At 41.0% G+C, this 23,120-nt stretch overlaps 1 protein-coding gene across 3 annotated transcripts in view; it reads left to right on the top strand.

Moving 5' to 3' along the window:
* LOC128937619 (WASH complex subunit 2C-like) overlaps positions 1–22,104 on the top strand; it is a 34,054-nt gene extending 11,950 nt beyond the window's left edge. For 2 of the 3 annotated variants that reach the window (XM_054277396.1, XM_054277399.1), the window contains 16 exons: positions 476–640; positions 1,249–1,382; positions 1,988–2,080; positions 2,583–2,687; positions 3,619–3,735; positions 5,130–5,293; positions 5,718–5,829; positions 6,560–6,655; positions 7,771–7,953; positions 10,078–10,206; positions 10,417–10,512; positions 12,686–12,802; positions 15,155–15,367; positions 17,109–17,711; positions 18,326–18,500; positions 21,622–22,104. In XM_054277396.1, coding sequence (XP_054133371.1) covers positions 476–640; positions 1,249–1,382; positions 1,988–2,080; positions 2,583–2,687; positions 3,619–3,735; positions 5,130–5,293; positions 5,718–5,829; positions 6,560–6,655; positions 7,771–7,953; positions 10,078–10,206; positions 10,417–10,512; positions 12,686–12,802; positions 15,155–15,367; positions 17,109–17,711; positions 18,326–18,500; positions 21,622–21,758 — 2,639 coding nt within the window. In that variant the 3' untranslated portion in view covers positions 21,759–22,104. The remainder of the gene's footprint in view (positions 1–475; positions 641–1,248; positions 1,383–1,987; positions 2,081–2,582; positions 2,688–3,618; positions 3,736–5,129; positions 5,294–5,717; positions 5,830–6,559; positions 6,656–7,770; positions 7,954–10,077; positions 10,207–10,416; positions 10,513–12,685; positions 12,803–15,154; positions 15,368–17,108; positions 17,712–18,325; positions 18,501–21,621) is intronic. The other variant, XM_054277397.1, reaches the window with a different exon arrangement.
* Positions 22,105–23,120: the final 1,016 nt, after the last annotated feature.

Below are 23,120 nucleotides of genomic sequence, written 5' to 3' on the forward strand. Positions count from 1 at the left end.
CAAAGCCAGCCTTGTACTGCAGGATGGCTGCTGGGCTCACATGGCCAGTCTGCCTCCTGGGAAGAGCTCAGTCACCTGTCCCTCCCTCTCCCCAAGCACATTACCATCTTACTGGGCCACAGTGGTGTGGTGCACTAGTTAGTAGAGTAGGATTCTGGTTTGGGAAGTCCATAGGGACAGCAGTGTGGGACTGCTGAGTCTTCTAGCTTCAGCACAGAGCCTGGCTGCTGTTCCTAGGGAAGATGAGCAGGTTTGAGGAAGAAGTGACTGCAGTGAGAGTGAGGGGCTGTCTGTGACTTGGCTTTATCAGAATGTGTCTAGCTAATGCTTTTGATGTGGCATTGTTGCAGGAGTGCCTTAAAAGTTGCTGAGTTGGAAACTGTACCTGATGTCACTTACTATGGCACAAATTCAGCTTTTTGGTAACTCTGGAAATGTTATTTTGATTTTTATTCTGCCCCCATCTGACCTGCAGGAGGAAGTGATGTGTTTAGTTCCACTGTAACTGGGGGAAAAGACAAGAAATCTGCAGCACGGAGCACAGAAAAAACACCTAAACAACCTGGGAAAGTTGTTCTATTTGATAATGATGATGATGATGACTTCTTTGTGGAAGCAACTAAAAAGCCTCCAGATCCAGGTACCTCTAAACATTTGTGGTGAAAGATTAAACACTGAAAGTCGTCAAAATTCAAACTGGTAGGAACCAATGGGTTATAAAATTCAAACCTTCAGCACTGCGACTTCTTTGGGTTTTGAGGGGTTGTGGTTTTGGTTGATTTTTTGTCAACCAAAATTTTGCTGTAGAGGGTTTTTTTGTCATTGGTATTTCTTTTCATCAGAGTGACATGGGGCTGTTTGTACATGCTCTCCCTGACTTCTCTCTAAGGATGCTCCTTATACCACTAGAACAGTATCTAGACTTGAATCAGGGAATTGGTACAGGCTTTATTCACACAGCCTTGAATCTTTGTGCCCAGCATTCCCTATTAGCAGGGTCTAGGCCTGTGCTAAACCAATACAAAACACTGCCTTTAGAGGTGCCAGCTGGCTCAGCTGCTTCACTGCATATTCTGTCACCAGTGCTTTCAGGAAGGCAGTGTTTCACTTTGGGAGCTTGTCTGACTTTTCCTCTCAAAGACTCCTGATGTTGGTCATCATCAAACAGTATGGTATCTTTTGTTAGACTCTCTTATCTTCTCTTGTTCTTTATTCCTCATTTCCTGCTGGTTTTGTCTCTTTATGTAGTCAAATCTACAGCTGACCTATTTGATGATGATGAAGAAGGTGATTTATTCAAGGAGAAACCTGCCATTCCTTCTGTGGTTGCTGGCACAGCTAAAGAAACAGAAAGCCATAGGGAGGCAATTGTGGAAAAAAAGGTAATGTCATATAAATGGATTGTTTGGCTGAGGTTTTAGGAAAAGTTTCTAGTGCAGTTGAAGCAGTCTTTCAATATACAACACTAAAGTTACATATTTATGAAATAGGACTAGGTTCATAGGGTATTCCATAATTTAGTACTTCAGTGTTCCTTAAATGCCTTTTTCCTTTTAAACTTGGGGTTTATTTGAGGTTTTTATTAGTGTGGGCAGTGACTGAAAGAGTCTTATTAAGGCAGGATTGAAATGAGAGCAAAATGAAAAGCCTCTGATAATAAAAAATGTTTATGAATTTCATGGCTGAAACCAGCCTGAGTTAGAAACCTTTGGTGTCACAGTTCAGTGCTGCAGAAACTGTCTGCTCTTACAGCAGCCACTGACAGCAGCTTAACTGGTAACCCATAGCTTGTGTGTGTATTATGGGAGAGGAGGGTGGGTGTCACAGTTCTCCCTAAGCATTTACAAAACTTGGGGTGTTTAGAAAACTGTTTTTTAGCTGAAAACTCCTCAAAGTTGTAGAAAGCTCTGAACATGATACTGAGCACTTGTGTATGTATGTGAGAGAATCTAAATTGGTGCTGATGCAGTCTTTTTTTGTCCTAAAGAGTCAACAGTCTTCAGGTGAGGACTTCAAGGCTTTGTCTGAAACACCTCCAAGAAAACAGAGGGGCCTTTTCTCTGATGAGGAGGATGCTGAGGTGAGTATTTCTTGAAGAAATCCCTACAGAAATCCTTGGCATCATAGTCATCCTGACTTCACTCCATTTGTATCTGGGGACTATTTATGCATTTTGTAGGATTGGGATATCTGACATCCATGTACGTACTCCCAGCTGTTCTGAAAGTTCCTTCTTGCTCCAGGAGTGAAAGCTGATTTTTTTCCCTGTCTTCAGAGAGTTAAACATTAGTGTTACACACAGGCATAAATTAAAAGCCTGAAGACAGGAAGGAGCAGCAAATTAAAAGTAAGAATCATTAAAGACTGCATATGTTTCATTTTGGCTTTCAGCTAGCAATTAACCAGCAAAGATGAGGAAAATTCCTGTGCAGTTGGAAGTGATTGGTACATCAGATAAGGCATCCACCACTTCATAGACATTCTAAACATTTTTTTTCAGAAGGAAAAACACTAATGTCCCCTTTAGAGTTCTTAAACATATGGCCTTGCTTTGCAAAGTGACATTTCTTTGGTTTGCACAGGATTTGTTTTCATCAAGTAAAGCTGTGAAGTCCAAAGCTACATCTCTCCCCACCAGCAAGTCCATGACAAAAGCTCCGCTTTCCTTGTTTGATGATGATGAAGAGGTAAGTTCCACTTCCTGATACTGCCTGTGTGGGGGAACCCACCTGCACTGGCTGTTGCAAATGCAGCAGGAAGCATTGAGAAATTTACAACACTGGCCTTGCAAATGGAGCACTAAATTGCTCTTGCATTGTGCAGCAGTTCTGAGCATGTGGACAGTACTGTGGAGAAGAGTGGGAGTGGGAAGTCCTGCAAGTTCTTGAGGTCTTTTAAGTAGTTTGCAGTCAGTGCATTTCATCTCTGGATCTAAACATGAAAGATACTATCCCTCTGATTGATAGGACTAGAGAACACTGAGCAGTAGAACAAGTATGAGCTTCAAGAAGCTGTTTTATCCTAAACCTCTGGTATCTGTCACACAGATGACTTCTTGGTTCTCTTGTCATGGCTGTTGAATTCCTTTTTTTCTCTTCAGTGTGTAACAATCGTGACTGCTAGTATGGAAACAGAGGTCAGAGCACAAGTTTGTGCAAGAAACCTTAAAAAAAATTGAATTAAGGTGTGCTTTTTTAATCTTTTTACCCAGTGGTAGTTGTTCAGCTCACTTAATGCCTGTCTTCAGAACAGGATTCATCCTCCATTTCATTATACATGTTAGAGACAGTGCCCCATTATGTTGGCTGCTGTGCTACAGAATTGCTGAGTGGTGGTTTTTGGCTGCTGGTCACGTCTTGTGGTGGAGAATCTGTGAGCCAGAACCAGGCTATGTGCTAACAGGCTTCTGGTCTATCAAATCCTGTATGTGTAGGATTCCTTGTAACAGAATATGGTGTTAAACTTGAATTTATCTTCAAAAAACACCATTTCTGTATCCTATTTACATGAGAAGTGAATGGCAACAGTATCTTATGTGATGATGATTTCTCAATGAGCCTTTAATTATGGCTTTGGCTTTTGATTTTTTTTTAATACTATATTTTATTTTGTTTTAAGGATCTCTTTGGTGTGGGACCTGCCAAGAAGGACCAGGAAAAGACCCCAGAAGCAAGAGCAAAACAGTCAGGGTCTCTCAAGAAAGCTTCCAGCTTATTGTTCAGCAGTGATGAGGAGGTACTGAGGAGTGAGATTTGGTTGAAAATAGTTACTGGGCTTTGTGCTTTATAAAACTTTTGAGAAGGGAACCACAGACCAACTCTGCTGTGTCCACATGCCATGCCTGCCCCAATCCTGTGACTTGTTTGCAGCTAAGGAGGCTGATCCTTGATCCAAATTTTCACAGGATCTAGGAAACAGAAGTCATGTGGAAAAGAAAATCAGTATTTTCAATGTAATTTATAGAAGATTTTATAGCAAATGAAGACTGTTGCCAACAAATCTGACTTAAAAACACTAAAAGGGAAAAATTAGTTTGTTCTTATTGCTTTAAATTCTATAAGGAAAGTTTAGCAGTTCTAGATAGATGTGTGTTGAGGTTTTCTTTGTTTTGACGTGAGTTTCTTTTGCATGTGGTTTTGTTTATTGGAATTTTTATTTGCTTAAGTGTTGGTGGATTTTTTCTTTGTTTGGATGTTTTGCTTTTTTAAATCTAGGGATGGGAAAATGATACATAAATAATTAGGCTTTCCATAGAGCAGCCCTCTTCTAGGGATGGGCTAGGTATTGTCCTCCATCTTAAATGAGAGCCAGGGACACTAAAGTAAATTAAAAACATAAAAATTAAAAACTTTTCTGGAAACCTCTGAATTAGTTCATATGAATAGGATCCAGACTCTTCTTAGTCCTCCTACCTCTCAAAATTACTCTGTTGCATAGACTTTATTACTTGTCCTAAATTGCTTGTTTAGTAGGCAACAGTAATATCTTTAGATGCATTTTTATATTAATGTAGAATAAGCCAAGTTCAAATTTTGTCATGCCTGTAATCCCTTTCACAAAGAGATCAAGCAAAGGTGAGAAACTGGGGAAAACCACTTGAAATGCTGGGAATAGCAAAACAAGCAGAAGTATCTTGTTTAGTGTGTAGGCTTGAATAAGTGGTAGATGTGGGAGGAGGTGGGTGCCTGGGGCAGAACTGTTGTGAAGGAAGTAAGTGCAGCATTGAGCACTCTACTAAAGGTGTCTTGGGTGTATATGTGGTGGAGTTTTTCTCTTTTTTCTTGTGTTTTCCCATACATCAAACTTGTTAACTATTTAAGTGGCTCCAGTGAGGTTGTACGGAGTGGCCCTACTCTTGTGACACTGCAGTTGACACTGACCTCAGTTGTCAAGAGCAGCTGTAACAAAATGTGTGTACTGTATTTTGCTGGATTAATATTGTGTGCCAGAAGGTGACCAGGCCCTTTGCAAAGCCTGAGCAATGTCACATTGCAGTGGCTAAAATGCAGGCAGCTAAATCAACTAGTAGAGAGATGAAAGGACTGCCAAGATGACAAAGTGTTCCTTATAAAGAAGATTGCAAAGTGGCTTTGACCAAGACAAAAGAAAACTTGTTCCTTCTTTTTAAGGAACATTGGAATGTCTCCAAGCCAGCTAAGCCTCCTTCTGAGGATGGCCGAAAAGAAGATCCTGCAAAACCAGCAAGCACTGTCAGTCAGGCTAAAGATGTGAAGACAACAAGTCTCTTTGAGGAAGAAGATGAGGAGGATTTATTTGCAATCACTAAAGAGAGGTGACAGTCCTTGGGAGGGGAGTGGGGAGGCATTTATTCAGAACAGCCCAGCAGCCCTTCCAAAACCAGATGGACCCAGGCATATTGCAAGTGTTGGTTCCTGGTACTGTTGCTGAGGAGGAAGTAGGGGTGTGTGAGTAGGAAGGGGCAGTGCTGGGCTCTTTTGTAGCTGTGGTGGGTCATTCTGCTTGCCACCACTGAACTGGCCTTTCCACTTCTATGACAGTGATATAAAATCCTCTTGACCTTTTTTTATTTCTACTTCTGCAGAAAGCTTTGTAGACAAGAAAGAGTGTGTTAGAATTATTGGGACAGTGAGGAAGCCAAGTGCTATATCTGGGAACACTTGCTGCAAATGATGGTGCTTTTAAACAGATGCAGTGCATGGCCACTGAATTTTTCACTTTCTTCCCTCTCACTGCAGCCAAAGAAAGCCACAGAAGCCATCATTGTTATTTGAAGATGATGATATTAATGGAGAATCACTCTTCAGCTCCCAATCAGTGCTACTCCCTTCAGCTGCCAAGGCTGCAGTGGTAACTCCCCATTCTTTTAAAACTAACATGGAACACTCAGTCATTTTACAGTCTATCATAGTTGTTAGGTACTGAATATAAGTCTAACTCATTTCACACAATGGTAACTAGCAAATTGGGAATGGGAACAGGGAAGACTGAACTCTTACACGTACACTCATACTGCTATTAGCCTAATGGAGACTTCAATATTTTCTTGACCACTTACCCTAAATTTGTTTGGTTTATGCTGAAAGCCCTTCCTAAGGATGTCCTGAAAGCTCTCAACATTAAATAACACTAAAAGGAACAAATAGCTTACTGCTGACTCAGTAGCCAGGGTTATCCTTTCATGTTACCCTACCCAAGATGATTGAGATGTGTAAACAGGCTTCTTACTGGCCCTCCCTATTGTGTGCTCCTGCCATCCTCTGTCTTACAAGCTTAGCCTGGCTGTGCTTTGGAACTGAGAGTATGAGATGCAAGGGATTAATAGAGCTGTATCTGTAGTAGGGATTCATGTACATGTGCTTCCTGGCACTCTTCAGCCAGATTCAAAAACTCATAGTACTGGAAGTTAAAAGTTACAAACCAGAATGTCCCATGGGAGGAAAATAAGAGAAGTCAAGCATGTTGCCAGTGTCCTAGACCTCTGCAGTAGGCAAACTGAGACTCTGCTATCCCACAGCAACATACACATTTTATATATAACCACCAATTCTGTGTCACCAACATTCTCCTGATTTTGCAGGAGAAAGTAAAACCAGCTCACACACCACCTACCTTTAATGAAGAGGAAAAGGAGGAAAAGGAAGATCTGCCAGATGAAACAGTGAAGTCTAACCAGGTAGAAGATACATTGTGGTATTCAAAAAAGCCTAGACCAGCTCCTGTGCCTCAAGGAACAGATGTTGCAGGGCAGCAAATAAAGGAAAAAGTGAGGGATTTTCTTAGATTAATCTGAAGTTTGGTAAAGATTCAGTTAAAAAAAACCACAATCAAGTAGTGCTGCTCTGGCACGGAATTATTTTTCTGGATTGGAGGAAAAAGTTCCTTTGTCTCCATTTAGAAAAATCACTTGTCAGCCAAACAGCAAATTGATTAAATGACATTTAAGTTATTTCTTAACTGATGTCCTTGAGAGGGATTGAGTTTTTTGGTGGGGAAGGAGGTAGGCAGAATCTGTTTCCATTTTCCCTCCAGAGTGGGTTGGGTAATCTTCGTTTACATGAACAAAGCTTTCCTTTAAAACATAGCCTATATTAATGTATAGATTTTTCTTCAAGCTCAGTAACTTTATTTCACCATAATGAGTGATGATTTATAAAGTGATGAGTGTTATTGTGGCCTTCAGGATTGTGAATTTCTGCTGGGCAATACTGTTACAGAACAGTATTGATGAGTATTAAGTGTATTTTTGCAGAAGCTTCAGCAGAACTGATCTTGGGCATAGTCTTAGTGAGTGATTGTTGAGGAATTACCAGCTGATGAATTTCCCTTGCAGTTCTTACTCTTCACACTTTTCCTGAGCACATTTAAGGTTCTGGTAGTGCTGTTCACTCTGAAGTATCCCAAGTGGTATGAGCTAGGTAACTCAGGGATAGTGGTAAAGCTGATTAGTGCAGTCTTGTGGTGCACATGCAGCCTGACAGAGAGATGAGGAAAAAGCCTTACACAAGAAGCTGCTTATCAGTAGTGCCATGGGGTAGGGTACAGGAGGAAATTTGTCTTCCTTTCAGAGCTGAAAGGTGTGTTCTTTTCTTTATCAACTGTCTCTTGGTAAGCTGCATATTGATATTCTGTCTGCTTGGGAAGAATTAGTTGAATACAGGTGCCTGCTTGGTAATGATTGCAGAACTCTGACCACTGGTGGTATTCAACCAAGAAAGCTTAGCAGGATTTTTGGGCCAACCAGAAATAAATAACAGGCTGATGTGTTACTTTTGTTATCCTTTGGTGGAGCCTTTTACAGTAATATCTTCAGAGCCAGCTGACAATTCAGATTTGTTTGCAACATCACCACCAGCTCTGGAGAAAGATGTGAAAAGCCAAGCTAAGAAAGTGTTGAGCTTATTTGAGGAGGAAGAAGAGGAGAGACTGGAAGATGATGATGGCATAAAAAATGCACAGAAAGGAGTTGATGTGGTGAGTGTAAGGATGTTCTTGAACACTGAGAAATGGTATTTCCATCTCTGCTTTTCTAGGCAAGGTTTTGTTTACATTTCTATATAGATGTTTCAGTGCAGCTACTTGATTTTTGCTTTGCAGAACTCACTCTTCAGTTACTCCTCAAGGTCAAATACACTAGGAAGTAAAATAATGTGGAGTTTTAAGCCTTATGGTTTATCTTCCTTTTTTTTTTTTTAACGTTATTACAGTTTGCTTGCTTGGTATATGCCTTCAGACTTAGGTTCAACAATAATTACCTTAATCTTATGTTTTCTTCTGTTTTTGAAGTATGTGTATTCATTTTTTTAAAAAGCTTCCAGCAACTGTATTATTAGTCTGGCTTTTCTGCTATTGTGTGTACCATCAAGAGGTGCACTTGGAATTTTCAGCAGCAATATCCTTGAATCCATGGCAATATTCTTGTTTCTGCTTGATGCAAGTGTACTGAAATTTTTTCTGTAAGTTTAAAGTAGGGTGAAAAGTTATATACTATATACCACAGTGTACCACAAGGTTTTGTCATCTTAGTGGGACGATGTAAAGTAAGCTGCCAGTCCTAAAAGCTATGTACACTTTACTCAGAAGCCCTTGGAACTTAATGAAATAGATGACTGTTGTAGAAAAATCAGTTTAGAGCAGCTCCTGAGTTAAAATGGATTGTTAGCTTGGGCCTTTGTTTATCACTTGTGAATGAATACTGTGTTTGGTTTTTGTGGGGAGCACACTGGGAGATGATTGAAAGAAGTCACATCTGTCTTATGAATTTGGAAAAATAGAAATCTATTCAAATCTCTCCTTCAAAGTTCTCATCTTTCAGCATATAATAGTCATAAAGTGATTAAGGTGCTGAAGTGCAAAAATCAGAACAGTAATTTATGAATTTAACCTTTTTGATAGGCAAATCTGAAAGGCGCTTTTCTGGCTTATTTCAACTTGTGTGTGGATAATTCTAGATTTGCATTAGGTTTTCACATATCTGGGCATAAACAGTACTTCTAGTGCTCTAAAAATGTCACCTGGCTTTTGATACAAAATTAAAGCTGGGGCAGAGAGAGACTGAGAATATAATAAAGAAATTACAGTAGTAAAAATCATAGGAGAGGGTGTATGGATGAAAAGTGGTGTACTGGAAACTAAATTTAGGCAGCCCCTTGGGGTTCATGGAGACTTAAATAGGAATGGGTAGAACCAGGCTTTACTCCTGTGAAGACCACTCTTGCTGCCTGGATTTTGTCTGATGTCATAGTATTGGACAGCCAGTCGTGCTCTGAAGGGGCATCCTTTAATTTGAGTTGTTTTAATAGGGACAAATGAGTGGTAAAACCCAGTTATGGGCCTTTACCTGGACATTTGAGTGGCGCCTTTGCCTTTGCACCTGGGTGCCCGCAATGACCACAATCGTACACAGGCATTGGTTTTGGTGCTGGAGCTGATACTCATTACCTTTGCCAGGTAATGGAGGACTTACAGGGTGATGTGGGTAACTGCAATCTTCCCCACAGCAGCAAATTTGAAAGTACAAGTTCTTGCCAAAGGCAGTATGTTCTGTTCCTCCATGTGGGTGTTTGCTTGCTTGCACAGGAGAAGAACAGGGAGTCTAGCAACAATAATAGCTTTACAGGCCTTTTGTTAAAAAAAAAATCCATTTTTTTATTCTTCTTTGAAAATATCACTTAGGAAGATAACCAAGAGATTCTCTTCCTTTCACTACTATGTCCTGCATCCTTAACTGAAATTTTTGAGACATAAAAGTCTTACTGGAATATAAACCTTACTGTACACTTGTGATAACATACTGAAAAGTTTTTGTTTTCTTTTTGAAGGGAGCTTTAAAGTAAATAGTAGCAGCTGGATCTTAGATCAGCAGACACAGATATTGTGGTGAATGGTTTCTCATTAAATTGAACTGTAAATACAAATATTTACATTGTAATTTTGCAAATTTGGTTAAAATAAAACAACCAGCAGTTAAAGTTGTATTTTTGTTACCAGTACAGGGCTGTAGTGTAGCCTCAGGGAATTGTAACCTGCCTTATCATGAGGCAAATAACCTCCTCACAGAGGGAGTTTCTCACTGTGTGGACCTTCCCCTCCTTCCAGGCTTCTGAGAAAAGTACTGGGCCCAAAAGCACTGGGGTCTTTCAAGATGAAGAGCTTCTCTTCAGTCAGAAACTTCAGAAGGACAATGACCCAGATGTTGACCTCTTTGCCAGCCCCAAGAAGTCAATGGTGAGTTCAAAGCCCTCCTCTGAACCTCCTGTTTAAAAACAGTCTTTGGAGTGTTCAGTGTACTGATGTTCCTTGTTTGGGCACAGCTTAGAGGTCACTGATTTCCAGGGAGGGCCAAATGCTAATGTCAGTTATATTCTGGCATCATGGGCTGAAAGGGATGAGCTTTGGGTCTGTGACACACCTTTTCTTTGTCCTGTGTTTCTTTAGTCTGCAAGCCGCATCCTGAAGCCGTCCCCTGGAGGAGGGCTGTTTGGGGATGATGATGAGGATGATCTCTTCAGTACTGCTAAAACAAACATTCCGGTACCTGTTTCTCTATTGTAAATGCCTTAAATAAAAGAGATGGGAAAGAAGTGTAGGGAAGGGATTTTCTCCATTTGTATACCTACAAGAAATTAAGTGACTTTTCAAATCTTTTTGAGAGAACAGAAATGGTCATTGTGACCCTGAAGACATAGGGAGCAAACAGATGCCTTGGGTCTCTCAAAGCTGGGATGAAATAATTGGATTCTGTTTCCTTTTATGTACACCTGGGACTGGCTTAGGTGTAAGACAGCAAACCTGAGCAGAAATCAGAGTAGTAGAGTTTGTTTTGTTTAATTGCTTAACTTGCTGATCTTACTTCCCTGTGCTTTATGCATGACTGATGAGCTGTGCTCTGAGAGTTGTGTAATTCAAGTTTCTGCAGGTTGGTTTGATCTCAGGTAATGATGCAGTGTTAAAATCCTCATGGACACCCAATTGCTTTTAAAGGGCGAGTAGGTGCAGTAATGAACTAGACTGTGTTACAGGTGATCTGAGGTCAAGTCCTAACATACATTTTAAACTGCTACTTTTAAATACAGTTATATTAATTAAATTGAAACTAATTTTTACTTTAGTCTATATTCATTTCTATAACTGGAAGTTAGGCTAGAGAACTAAAAATAGTTCCTGAAAATTATTTCTTTGGGGACTCTGTACAGAGTGGTCTTAAGTAATTAGTGCTTGAGAGACTATATATGGAACCTGGTTGCTCCATAAAATATAAAAATAGCACAGTTCCTAAGCTAGTGTTGTTCTTTTATTTTCTCTGCTCTTTTGCTCATGAGGAAATATGTATGCATTTGAAAGTTTATTGAAACTCTCATTATTAATTGTTAGCACAGACAGCAAAGGTTGAGGTAGACTAAAGGAACGGAGGAATGGAAGGCCCTTGCTTTGCAGGGCCATAAATCAATGCCTATTGTTGTAGTCAGCTGACTTTGGCAAGATGCCAGACACTCACGAAAGCCCCTCCCTCCCCTCTGCAGCTGGACAGGGGAGAGAAAATATAACAAAGTTATATATTTTATATAAATGAGTTGAGATAAGGACTGGGAGAGATCATGCACAAAATACTTACACAGGCTAAACAGATTTTAATTAGAGATATTAATTGAATTTATTTCTATCAAAATCAGAGTGGAATAATGAGAAGTAAGATAAAACCTTAAAAACACCTTTCTCCCACCTGTCTCTCTTTCCCAGCTCTACCTCCTATCCCCCCTGTGCAGGGAGATGGGAAATGGGAGTTTAGGTCAGCTTATCACACCTTGTTTCTGCCACTGCTCAGAGAGGGGAGTCCTTCCCCTGGTCCAGCATGGGGGTCCTTCCCATAGGAGACAGTTCTCCATGAACTTTCCCAGCCTAAGTCCATCCCATCTCTTTCATGGGGTGCAGTCCTTTGGGCATAGCCGGGCCCAACCTGGGTCCCCCACAGGGTCACAAGTCCTATCAGGAAACCTGCTCCAGTGTGGGCTCCTTTCCCACGGTTCTGCAGGTCCCTGCCAGGACCCAGACCTCCTGTGGGTTCGCAGCCTCCTCTCAGGTACCCACCTACTCTGGCTGGGTCTCCTCCGCAGGCTGTGAGTGAATTTCTGCACCTGTGTGGATCTCCATGGGCTACAGGGGCACAGCTGCCTCACCACGTTCTTCACCACAGGCTGCAGGGGAATCTCAGCTCCAGTGCCTGGAGCACCTTCTCTCCCTCCTTCTGCACTGACCTTGGTGTCTGCAGGGCTGTTCCTCTCCCGTGTTCTCATCCCACTCTTTTCTGGCTGCAATTACATCTGTGCAAAAACTTTTTTTTTTCCTTAAGTATGTTATAATGGAGGGGTTACCACTGTTCCTGATTGGCTCAGCCTAGGCCAGCAGCACATCCATCTTTGGAGCCACCAGGGATTGGCACTGCTAGATATGGAAAAAGCTTCTACCAGTTTCTCACAAAATCCACCCCTGTAGCTCCCCACCACCGCTACCAAAACCTGGCCATGCAAACCAAATACAGCTATGCACAGCAGGATCAAAAGATGTGACCAGTTTTCTGTTCAGTTAAAAGCAAGATTTTAAAGATTTTTACTTGTGTTCTTTTGGGGTTTTGGGTTTGTTTTTTTTTGGATCTGCACACCATGCTTTTTACCCCTTTCATGTTGACTTGTGCCCATAATGCTTTCAGAAAATGGCCGAGAAGAAAACTCTTCAGACCAGTGTTGGCCCTTCCTCAGTGAGCAGTAACTTAGAAAATGCATTAAGTGCCAAGCAAGATGAGACTCTGAAGGCAGCAACTACAGAGGCAAGTACTTAAATCTTGTGTCTTGAGCAGCATGCAAAGAAAAAGGAGATGTATAATCCTGTTTTAATTGTCTTGGAAAGATGAAAAGTAATGCCTGGATTCACTGGCTGCCAGGCAGCAGTGTGTGACCAAACTGCTCTGCTTATCACCAGGTGCATTGTTAGTAGCAAGAAGTTTAAATGTTATTGATGTTTTATTCATTGTACATGCACATTTCACTTTAAAAAGTGAAATGACAGTGAAGAGCTACACCCTAGGTACTGAAAATTAGTTGTTTCTTCTTGTCTGAAGTGCCAGTGTCTGTTGGTGTGAATGTGGTCTTTAAAGGCAGCCTTTCTCAGAAAGGAGATCAGGGCATGCAGCACAAATCTGTGTCAGTTGAGACTCCTATCTTGGAGTCTCTTTGGTGAATAAACAAGACTCCTCTCCTTAATCTTGCAGAATCAAGAGTCTCTGGGAGAGGTGATCTGGACCAGAGTTCTGGTCTGTGTCTCACCAGAGCTGCTTGATGGATTTTCATGTGTACAAGATTAGCTTTTTGTTGAAGGGAGTGGGAGTTTCTTTTTTTCCCCTGGGCTGAAGAACACAGAGCACACCTGTAGGGTTAGTAATTAGCATGTCTTCCCTTTTTGTAAAGTGTTCCTTGAAGTTTAAAACCAGGCTCATCTTCCTGTTTTTTGTAGCTACTGTAGCTACAGCCAGTTTAGGAATGGTTTCAGCCTGTCTGAGGTTAAGCTGAACACCACATGCAATTAAGTAGAGAACAATCTTCTCAGATGCTAGGATTCTTCTGTCATGCTCTCAAGCCCTTCAAACTAGTGTTGTAACTCTTGCAAAGTCTCAGTTACTTCAACATAGCTGAAGGAGCTCTGACTGCCCAGTTATACCAACAGCACTATTACCTAACTCACAGAACCATGCAGACTCCAAACTTGTGGAGAGCAAGCCATGGGAAGTGCACCTTAGCTGATTTGATTCATTCCTTGAGTCCTAGAATTGGCCCAAGTCTTCAGACCAAACAGCTGCTCCTGTAGCCTAGTCTTCTTTCTAACACTACTGGCCTGGCTTTTTTTAGAGGAACACTCACTTCTCTGAAGCTGGTTTTTTTTGAAGTCTGAGTGGAACAATTTTGAAGCTCTCTTGGCTTCCATGTGGGCTTCATTGAAGTCTGTAGCCCTGTTACAGCCAGTCACAAAGAGAAAAGTTAGATCATTGCCTGGCAATATGGCTTCATATCACCAGGGGACAGAATAAGCAAGGAGAGAGAAGGTAGCTGTCCTGCCTGAGGGCAGTTGTCCTGACTGTCCTAGTGATGGCAGTGACCTGGAGAAGATGGATGCTGTTCAGTTACCATGGCAAAGTGTAATATTGGGTAGAAGGATGGGTGAATGAAATGTAATGAAGATGGGGCCATCGCATGTGGGAAGCTGAAGCTGAAAACTTTGTGACTGTAGCTCTAATGGTAGAATGTTATGACAACAAGGTATCTTCAGAAAAAATTGGTAAGCAATTAGCTACTTTCTATACATGTATTAAAATGAAAACTATGGTTGGTTGATAACAACTTGTCAACTTGTTTAATCCAATGTAATTTTGTGCAGAAATCTACAGGTCCTGTTCCCATTAAAACCAAAGAGCCTTCATCTCGGATTGGAAAGCTACAAGTAATTAACTTTACTGGCACTTTAACTTTCAAAATAAAAAAAAGAAAATCTTCCTTGCCTCACTGATAGCTTTCCCTGAACCAAAATCTTATTGCTTCCTTACCTTATTCTTGCAACATTATTATTTTTTTTCAGATGGCATATTTTTGATTGCTTTTTCTGTATCGCATGTTTAATATTATTTCCTCCTTCTGTTTTAGTCCTGACTCTAGCAGCACTGTTTACTTATGCTGGGGGGGGCAGAGGGTGGGCTCCACTTCAAACTGCTATTGTTCTTAGCACTATTAAGTAGGTTTAGAGACTCTTAGGGGGGACTGTGGTTATGTCCCTCTTCTGACACAAAACGATTAATAACTGTCTATATCACAGTACCATTCAAAGTCAGAATCATTGTCTCCTCAGACAGAATATTGATCTACGTAGGTGTTTGGTCTGGCATAACTTGACCCAGCTGTTCCTGAAGCTCTTACACAGAATAATAGTGTTGACCACTCCACAATTTTAGTGAGACTGAGCTTGTGGGAGACACAGAAGTTCTTAGGTCTGAGAAAAGTCAGGTACTTTAGAAGTAGAACTTGTTTACCGAGATACACTAGTTCTTGCTGCTTCTCTGGGGCAATGCCTGCTCTGGAACAGTAGTAATGTGATCTCTCTCTGTGTGTATGTTTTTGTTGTCCCTGTTTTGTAGGCTAACTTAGCTATTAACCCTTCAGCCTTACTACCTGGTGCAATGCCTAAGGTTTCCAATCTCAAGTCCCCCTTACCAGTGCTGGACACTCCATTACATGAGCCCAAGGAGGTGCAGAACAGCGACACCTTCTCTGCCACAGGAAGCAATGAAGAGATGGGTGTAAGCTTTGATCAGCCCATGCAAGCAGACACCTTGCACAACGCCAATAAGGTAACCTTGGTATTTAGGATAAGAGGAAGGGGGTTTATAAACACAGTCTGTCCTCGTGCAGGAGTTTGTTTTGGTATGCAAGTTCTGCTAACAGTGTGGTTTATCTGAATCTAAATGGGACTGTGAAAATCTAATCCCTTCTCACTTCCGTGGATCACTGAAGAGAAAGTCTAGCTTAGCACCTATACTTAGCTCAGTGAGGGGCTTATGCAGATACCTGGTGCCTTTTAAAGTACATGAGTACCTTTTCCAAATACTGGATTTCCCTGTTGGTTGAAGGTATGTTAGCATAACATCTTGTCCCATCCCAGGAGATACCAACCCAAAAAAATATTTAAAAGACATCTTGCTAGGCTAACTATAAAACAGGTTACAGGCAGCTGCTTTCACAAGCTATCCAGAACACATCACTGCTGTAGGGTGACCTTTAACTCCTCTGCGGATAAAAATGTCACACTGTCCTGAACTGTAAGTCTCACTTCTTTTTCAAGGAAAACTTTTGTTTTCACACAAAGGAAAACAAAAAGAAGTGTTACAGCTTTTGATGTGGCAAATCTCTGCCTCCTGACTCACTTGTTTTTCACTCATACTTTCTACTTTATGGACTGCAAAAGGCATATTCTAATTAGAGACTTAGTTGTTCTTTTAAAAAATGGAAGTGTCAGCCACGTAGTTAAGATTTCATCTAGGTGCCTATGATTTTATAAGTCTGTGGCGTTTCCTGACAGCAGCAGTTTGAGTAAGATAACTTAAGATTTTAACTTTGATTCTTTCTTCCTCTGATGCTGATGAGGCTGTTCATTACTAGATGAGTAGCAGAGATGACTTGGAAAGATACAGCAGCCACCAACAACCAGGGCTGACATGACCCCTTAGTGACAGGGTTTGAAGCTTGTACATCAGCCTGGTGCATTACTATGTAGGCATGGTTGTTTCCAATAGCAGCTTGTTCCAACAGACAAAGCTCTCTATTATGATACTTTTAAATAGATAGGCCTGCAAAGAATAGACTGCCTGTAGCTGCATATCATCAACCTTGAATGTTGATTTTAGTGTAGTGATGATGCATGTTTTTTACATAAGTAATCTGAGAAGAAGCATCTTGGTAACTATAGAGTGAATGCTTTTTGTGGCTCAGGTTAGATGCTGTAATTTTGGCATAACATTGCTTCTTCAGCCTTTCAACTTTGAGTGTAAATATATCCAGTCAAATGCACTTTTTTTCCAACGGCTGGAACAAAGCAACCTGCCCAGCATTCTGCCCTTTCAAAGAACAGTGCATGAAGCAATTAACAAAAGGGAAGAAGTTGTAGTGATCTATTTCCTACCCATGTAAATACTCCTGTCCATGTGGGATAGGGGAGAGGCTGTAATGGAAACTTGCTGGAGGCTTCCTTAAAAGAGGCAATTAACTGCAACAGGTATACATAAAATGAAATTGCGTGGAAAATACAATTAGTCATGGCTTGAACTGCACTGTGAAAGCCCCTAGATTAGCAAGGTAACAGGCTGACTAAGGTATTACCTAAAGCCAAGGGGCTAGAGTGGCTTGCTGGCCTGTTGTGACTCTATTTGCAAGTGCTATTGCTTTTGTACACCAGTTCCATCGCTGTGGAAAGGGCAGCAAATCAGAAATCCTAGGTTATATTTCTAAATCTTTCTCCTAACTACTCCAAGCTTGAATGTCCTGTGGGGCTTTTTCCTTATGTATGACCTGCTTTGCTTTTCTCCTTGCTTGCAGACCAGGATCAGGGTTCCAGGGAAACGCAGACCCCCGAGCAGAATGGCGCGGCGTCTGGCTGCCCGAGAGGCTGAAGTGAGTGAGGACATGGACTCTAATAAAGAGCCACAATTCTCTCTACCAAAACAGATGTCAGCAGTAGAGAGCATAAAGGAGCCTCTTGCTGCTGAAGCAGAGTCCAAGGAAAATGGCTTTCTCTCTAGCTTGTCACTACCAGCTCACAGCAGTGTTTTGTCTGCTGGGACAAACAAACTCCTTCCTCCAGAATCCACAGAAAATGGGGATGATCTGTTTGAATCTGAAGACCTTTTTGCAAGCAGCTCAACATCCAGACCAGTTACACAACCAAAGCTGAAGGAAGGAATGCCAGACAGTATGGCTAGCAAAGCCATAAAGGGCAGGGAGAAAAAGCCTGATCTGGGTGACCAGGACAGCAATGATCTCTTCCAGCCTGTACAACAAAAGTCTTCAACAAAAAGCAGCCCTATACCTTTTTTGGAGGAAGAGGAAGATTCTCTCTTCACCTCTCAAAAAACTGGAAAAAAGGAGTTAAAATCTGCTGTCCACCAAGCAGTTGACCCTACTGCCCAAGATATCTTTGAGGTAATGTCTGAACCTGCCACGTTGGTTTTTGTTTCCCAGGTCCATATGTAGACCCCTCTAAATTAGACTTAATGGAGGCTGCTGAATAGGATGAGGTGTGCAGGATAAGGGAGTGAAGTAAACTCTGAATCCTGCTCCACTGTTGGGATATAGAAACTCTTTGGTTGTTCAGCCCCTGACTAACAGCAGTAGTTCAAAAGGTGGAGTCTTAGCACAGAGCTGGCATGCACTGAATGTGCTGTGACAGCATACCTTTTTCAGAATAATGAGGTATTTTGTTCTTATTTATTAACTGTCTGTTCAATTCCCAGCAACTAAATAACACTTTAAAAAAAGGAATAAAATTGGTGGGCTGGGCACTTGATACAGGCCTCTGTGAGCTGTACTTGACCTATGTACAATCCACTACTAAGGCACTTTTGCCAAGTCCCCCATGAGGAAAAGGGTCTCAAACTTCTTGCTAGTTAGGTTGGCAAAGACCTCTCAGATTGCTGAGTTCAACCTTTGTCTGATAAGCCCAGGAAACCCAAGTCTTCTAAACATCTCAGCTGCTGTGTACAGATAATTTGACTATTCTCTTGAAGTGATGAGATCTTTCTCTATTTTTCTTCAAGGATGATATATTTGCTACTGAGGCAATTAAGCCAGTGACCAAAATTAAAGAGAAAATACCAGAGACAAACCTGTTTGATGATAACATTGATATTTTTGCGGATCTAACTGCAAAACCAAAAGAAAAGAAGACCAAGAAGAAGGTGGAACAAAAATCCATATTTGATGATGATATGGGTAAGTGTATGCATAAGCAAAATCTTGCTAGTAGTCTTGTACTATTGTCCTGAATTGCATTAATCTAAGATGTTTTAGGACCTTGTGCTTTTCAGCTTCTCTGAAATCTCTAGTCATCTTTGGATTTTATCTTGGATGAGAATTTTCTAGATTTGTAGAACTAGCATGGCATTAAAGTAGTTTAGGAGAGAGTCTAAAATTGTTCTGAGAAAAAGTTTAATTCCTGCAGGAAATTACTCCAGAGAAGTTTCTAAGAGACTCATCTCACGTTATGGCTCTGAGACAGATTCCGTATTTCGATTTGCACAGCTTTTTGTATTGCATTTTCAGATCAATCACTGTTACAAGCAAACTATCATCTCTGTCCATCCCACCTTCACTATTGTGTTAACTACCTTGGAGCCCATAAGCTTTTGTTTACATTCATGTACCCAGGACAATTTACAGATACTACACCTGAAACCAAATGTTTGCTATGTAAAATTTGTTGAAAAAACAGTGAGTAGTAATGTGAAATGATGCACAAAGCATGCTCCTTTCTTCTCCATCAGCAGAGATACTGAAAGTAATGTGATCCTCTGCTCTGTCTGTTCTCAGACTCTTCATGTTCATAGCTCTTTGAGATTGCATGTATTTCTTTTCTAAGACAAAATTTCTTCCCTAGCTTTGGTTCTTGTCAAGTCTTCATTCCCTCTGACTTACTCAAATTGAATCTGACTTACTACTGTTTTACTTGGACTGCTGCTAAGCACTCTAGCCTGATGGCTGAAGTCTGTAAATGTGCTAGAAAACTTGTTGGAGAATGAGCATCTTGAGATTTCAAAATCTTCTTGATTGATATAAAAAATAAGACTTAAAGGTTTGTTAGAAATGTATTTGAAATGATGATTTTTTTTTTAATCTTGTTTTAATAATTTACATTTTTTCATGTAGTCTATAGTAAGTGAAAAAAATTTGCCAAGCAGTTACCCCTTCCAAATATTCAACAGAAAAATCTGAACTGAATGTTGAAAAAAACAGTTGTAGAGTCCCACTTGAAAATTAGCCACAACAGAACCTGTTGTTTGTACTTCCACTTTTGACATCAACTCTGGTGCTAGAGCTTTGTGTTTGATGCCTAGCTGATCTTGATGCCTGTTGCACCTAAAGTACCTGCATCTGATGGACTTCATCTTCCTGTGGAGTGGTGACTATTCAGTGGTACAGCCATAGGTATGCAGCTCCTTAATGCCCATGGAGCTCCACCACACCCACAGGAGTGCAGGGAGATGCCTGAAGATGTGAGTGTTCTGCAGTAGAATTGTGGAACTGGCACTTGCCTACATTTCATGTTAAGGGCTGGCTTAAGTGATGGTGGTAGCACTTTTACAGAGCTGTGTGTGTTTGTCTTAGGAGAACCTTTCTGCTGCAAATGAAACAGTAAATTTCAGCTGCAGTTTGAGAGGGGATGAAGGCTGCAGGCTGTTTTCTTTCATCCTACCACACCTTTCAGTCACTAGAGTCCTTAATCACCTTATAGCGGATGTCACCTCTGCCTGTCTTCAAATGGTCACTGAGCTTTCTTGCACTCTGACAAATACTGTTTTCCCTGGGCAAAATGTTTGTATTCTTTAAGCCTCTTTCTGAAAAATAGGAGTGATACCTCTACAGCTTATGGCAGTCTCTGTACTTCCCCTCTGCTGTAAAGCTAATCCATGGAATAGCTTCTTGCTTTGGAGTGATGCCAGTAGGGGATTACTCTGTTTTGCTGCCTTTCTAAACTGCTCTTGTGCTGAAATGTGGTCCTGGATTATTCCTGTGTAATCCCTATGATCAGCACAGTAGCAGACACATGCTGAATTGGAAGTAGTGAGAAGAGATAGGGAAACACTTTTTGATAGACCACATTGTGCTTGGCCTCTGCTCAAGGTTAGGCTGCGTGCTGAAGATTGAAATACTATACTCTGGGTTTCTATACTCTGGATTAGTAATTCATAGAATATTCTGAGTTGGAAGGGACTCACAAGGATCATCAAGTCCCCATATGGGGATCAAACCCACAACTTTGCTGTTATTAGAGCCATGCTCTGACCAGCTAGACTCAGTGGCTATATTAACCTCTGTATAACACCCATATTTTCCTCATAGGGATTCAAGACCAGTTTACACTGGCCTTGTGAATCACTAGTGATCCTCATATCTAAGGCTTGTAATTTTTTTTGTTTTATACTCCAACTGCATAATCTGAGTATCCTAAATTTCTTAGTTTAGAGTACAAGATACACTATTGTGTACACTCAGGAAACCTCATGGTAACCCCTCAGCATGTGTATGGTAGCAGCTTCATCTCTTTCATGAGCACAGTCCTGAACACAATCAGTTCTAGCCACAGCAGGACTGTGAGCTCTGCAGCTGACACAGCCTATCTGTGTTGGATGATTTAATTTCTATGTATTGTTGTCCTCTGCCTTAAAGGCAGTGTGATATTTTTCTACTTTGTGCTCCTGGTCATTCACAACAGATATGCTTGTATTGAGGAAGGTGGTGCAAGACCTTGATTCAAAACTGTACAGACTTCTTGAATGTTCATCAGGATAGTGGTTATAGCTGTCTGCCTCCTTGCATCTTAGCAATGGTCTGTTCTCAGGGGATTTATATTATGTTCTTACTGTGCTGTACATTAGACTCATGGTTAGTGAATATCACCACAGCAGTTGCTAGCAACCACCATCTTTTCCTCTTTGGATTTTCTTTAGCAACAACCTCACAGCTCTTGGATCTCTCAGGTTCCTCAGACACTAATGTTCTAGATAAAGAGGGATGTTATCTGGCACTTGCATGATAGAATTTATTGTGGAGCTTTAATTTATTAGTACTTTACAAATGCTTATGAGAACCTGAACATGTTATAAAATACAAGTATTATGCTGTCTACTAAGAAGGAAAAAAAAAATCTTAACAGCTAACAGCTCCCACGTATGTCCTTACAAATGCATTCAGAATTGCAAGTAGCAGGAAAGCATTTGTTTATCACAGAATGTCCTTGGCAGTCACTGCTGTGTGATGGAGTCTCTTGTGTACAATGTTGCTTCTGTTTAGTAGTCACTTCTCATTAAAATCTATTTTTTGTTCCCCTCTTTAGATGATATCTTCTCTAGCAGCCAAGTCAAGATACCTACTCCTAAAACCAGATCTTCCCAAGCAGCCTCAGAACCAAAATCTGAAAGCAAGATCCTGAGCACATTTGATGACCCGCTGAATGCCTTTGGAGGCCAGTAGTCAAGGGGATGTGTTGCAGAGAAGCAGCCTTCCTTAGCCCTGTCCAGTACTAATACTCTGGATTCTCTAATTCACTAGAACTGGAATGAGATGAATGTGGATATTTAAATGAGATTACCCATTTAAAATGGTTAGTATTCTCTTGTGCTAGTCTAATTCTGCTAAATTATATATTTTTTAAAAAATACAGTAACCTCCTGCTATCATGTTTCCATGGTGCCGAGATGAATACAGCCTGTGCAATACCTGCAATGAAGTAATCTATTATATAAAGTATAGTTTGTTTTACTGAACGATCTATAGATAAAATAATTGATAAATAGTAAATGGAGTCTGTTAAACTTGATCTGTCTGCACGTCTTACTTTCCTCTTTACTTCTTGCTTAGAATGTGTGCATCATGACTTGAATGCTACCAAAACCATTTCCGTGCCTTGTCTGGGTCAGCTGCCACCTACTGAGCTAGTGGGAGGGTTAGGCTGGGTTCAGTACCAGGTACAGCTTCTCTTACAGATGGAGCAGTTAGGAAATCTCAGAGCAGGACTTGACACCAGCTCTAATGAGGTATTTTCATATAGGCAGCTAATGTGGGTTGTAAAAACAACAACAGTTAATGCTGCTTTGCCAGGGAGAGTGTGTTACAAATGAGCACCAAGCGGTCCATGAAGACAACAGAAACCTAACTGTCTTCTGTTCAAGCTGTAGGCCATTAAATGAGATTCTTCACCTGCATGGAGCTGCCAGAGTTTTGCAAATAAGTGTTTTCACAAAGTCCATCTGTCCAGAGCATGCTTGGTCACTTCCAGGCTGACAGGCAGCATACTTTGTGGAAAGACTCTTTTGTGCCTAAAGGTCTGCTTTCCCCTCTCCTCCATAACACAGCGTAGGCTGTATACAGGAGGTTGCTGCTCTGCAATCCCTCTAACCATGGAATGTATTTGGTCTAACTTTGCTTCCTGTATTTTCTAGATTGCCTTCTGAAACAGATGCAATTAACTGTACTTGATACCCAGTGGTAGACACTTGCTCTCCTGCATGCATACAAGGAGAGCAAATGCATACATGCAGGAGGATAAAATGTTTATTTTATTTTATTGTACAAGTGACCAACTGCAATTCTGACTAGATTCACTGCTTTCATGATAGTGACTACTTTATCTTGGACTCTTTAAGACTGTTCTGCTGTGAATTTAAAGCATGTGCTCAGAGGACTTCTTTGAGATCAACTCCCACTTGCACTGCAGTCCCCATTCTGAGACATCTGCTTCAGTCCCTTGTTTCTCAAGTTGAATTTCCTTTATCAGGCACAGTAAATACTACAGCTGAAACATCTAGCACTAATGAGGGTAAAGCAGAAGGAAAG

This window comes from Melozone crissalis, unplaced genomic scaffold (genome assembly GCF_028551555.1).
Source record: "Melozone crissalis strain CALT ecotype California unplaced genomic scaffold, PUWL_Pcris_2 ptg000019l_1, whole genome shotgun sequence".
Taxonomy (NCBI): domain Eukaryota; kingdom Metazoa; phylum Chordata; class Aves; order Passeriformes; family Passerellidae; genus Melozone; species Melozone crissalis.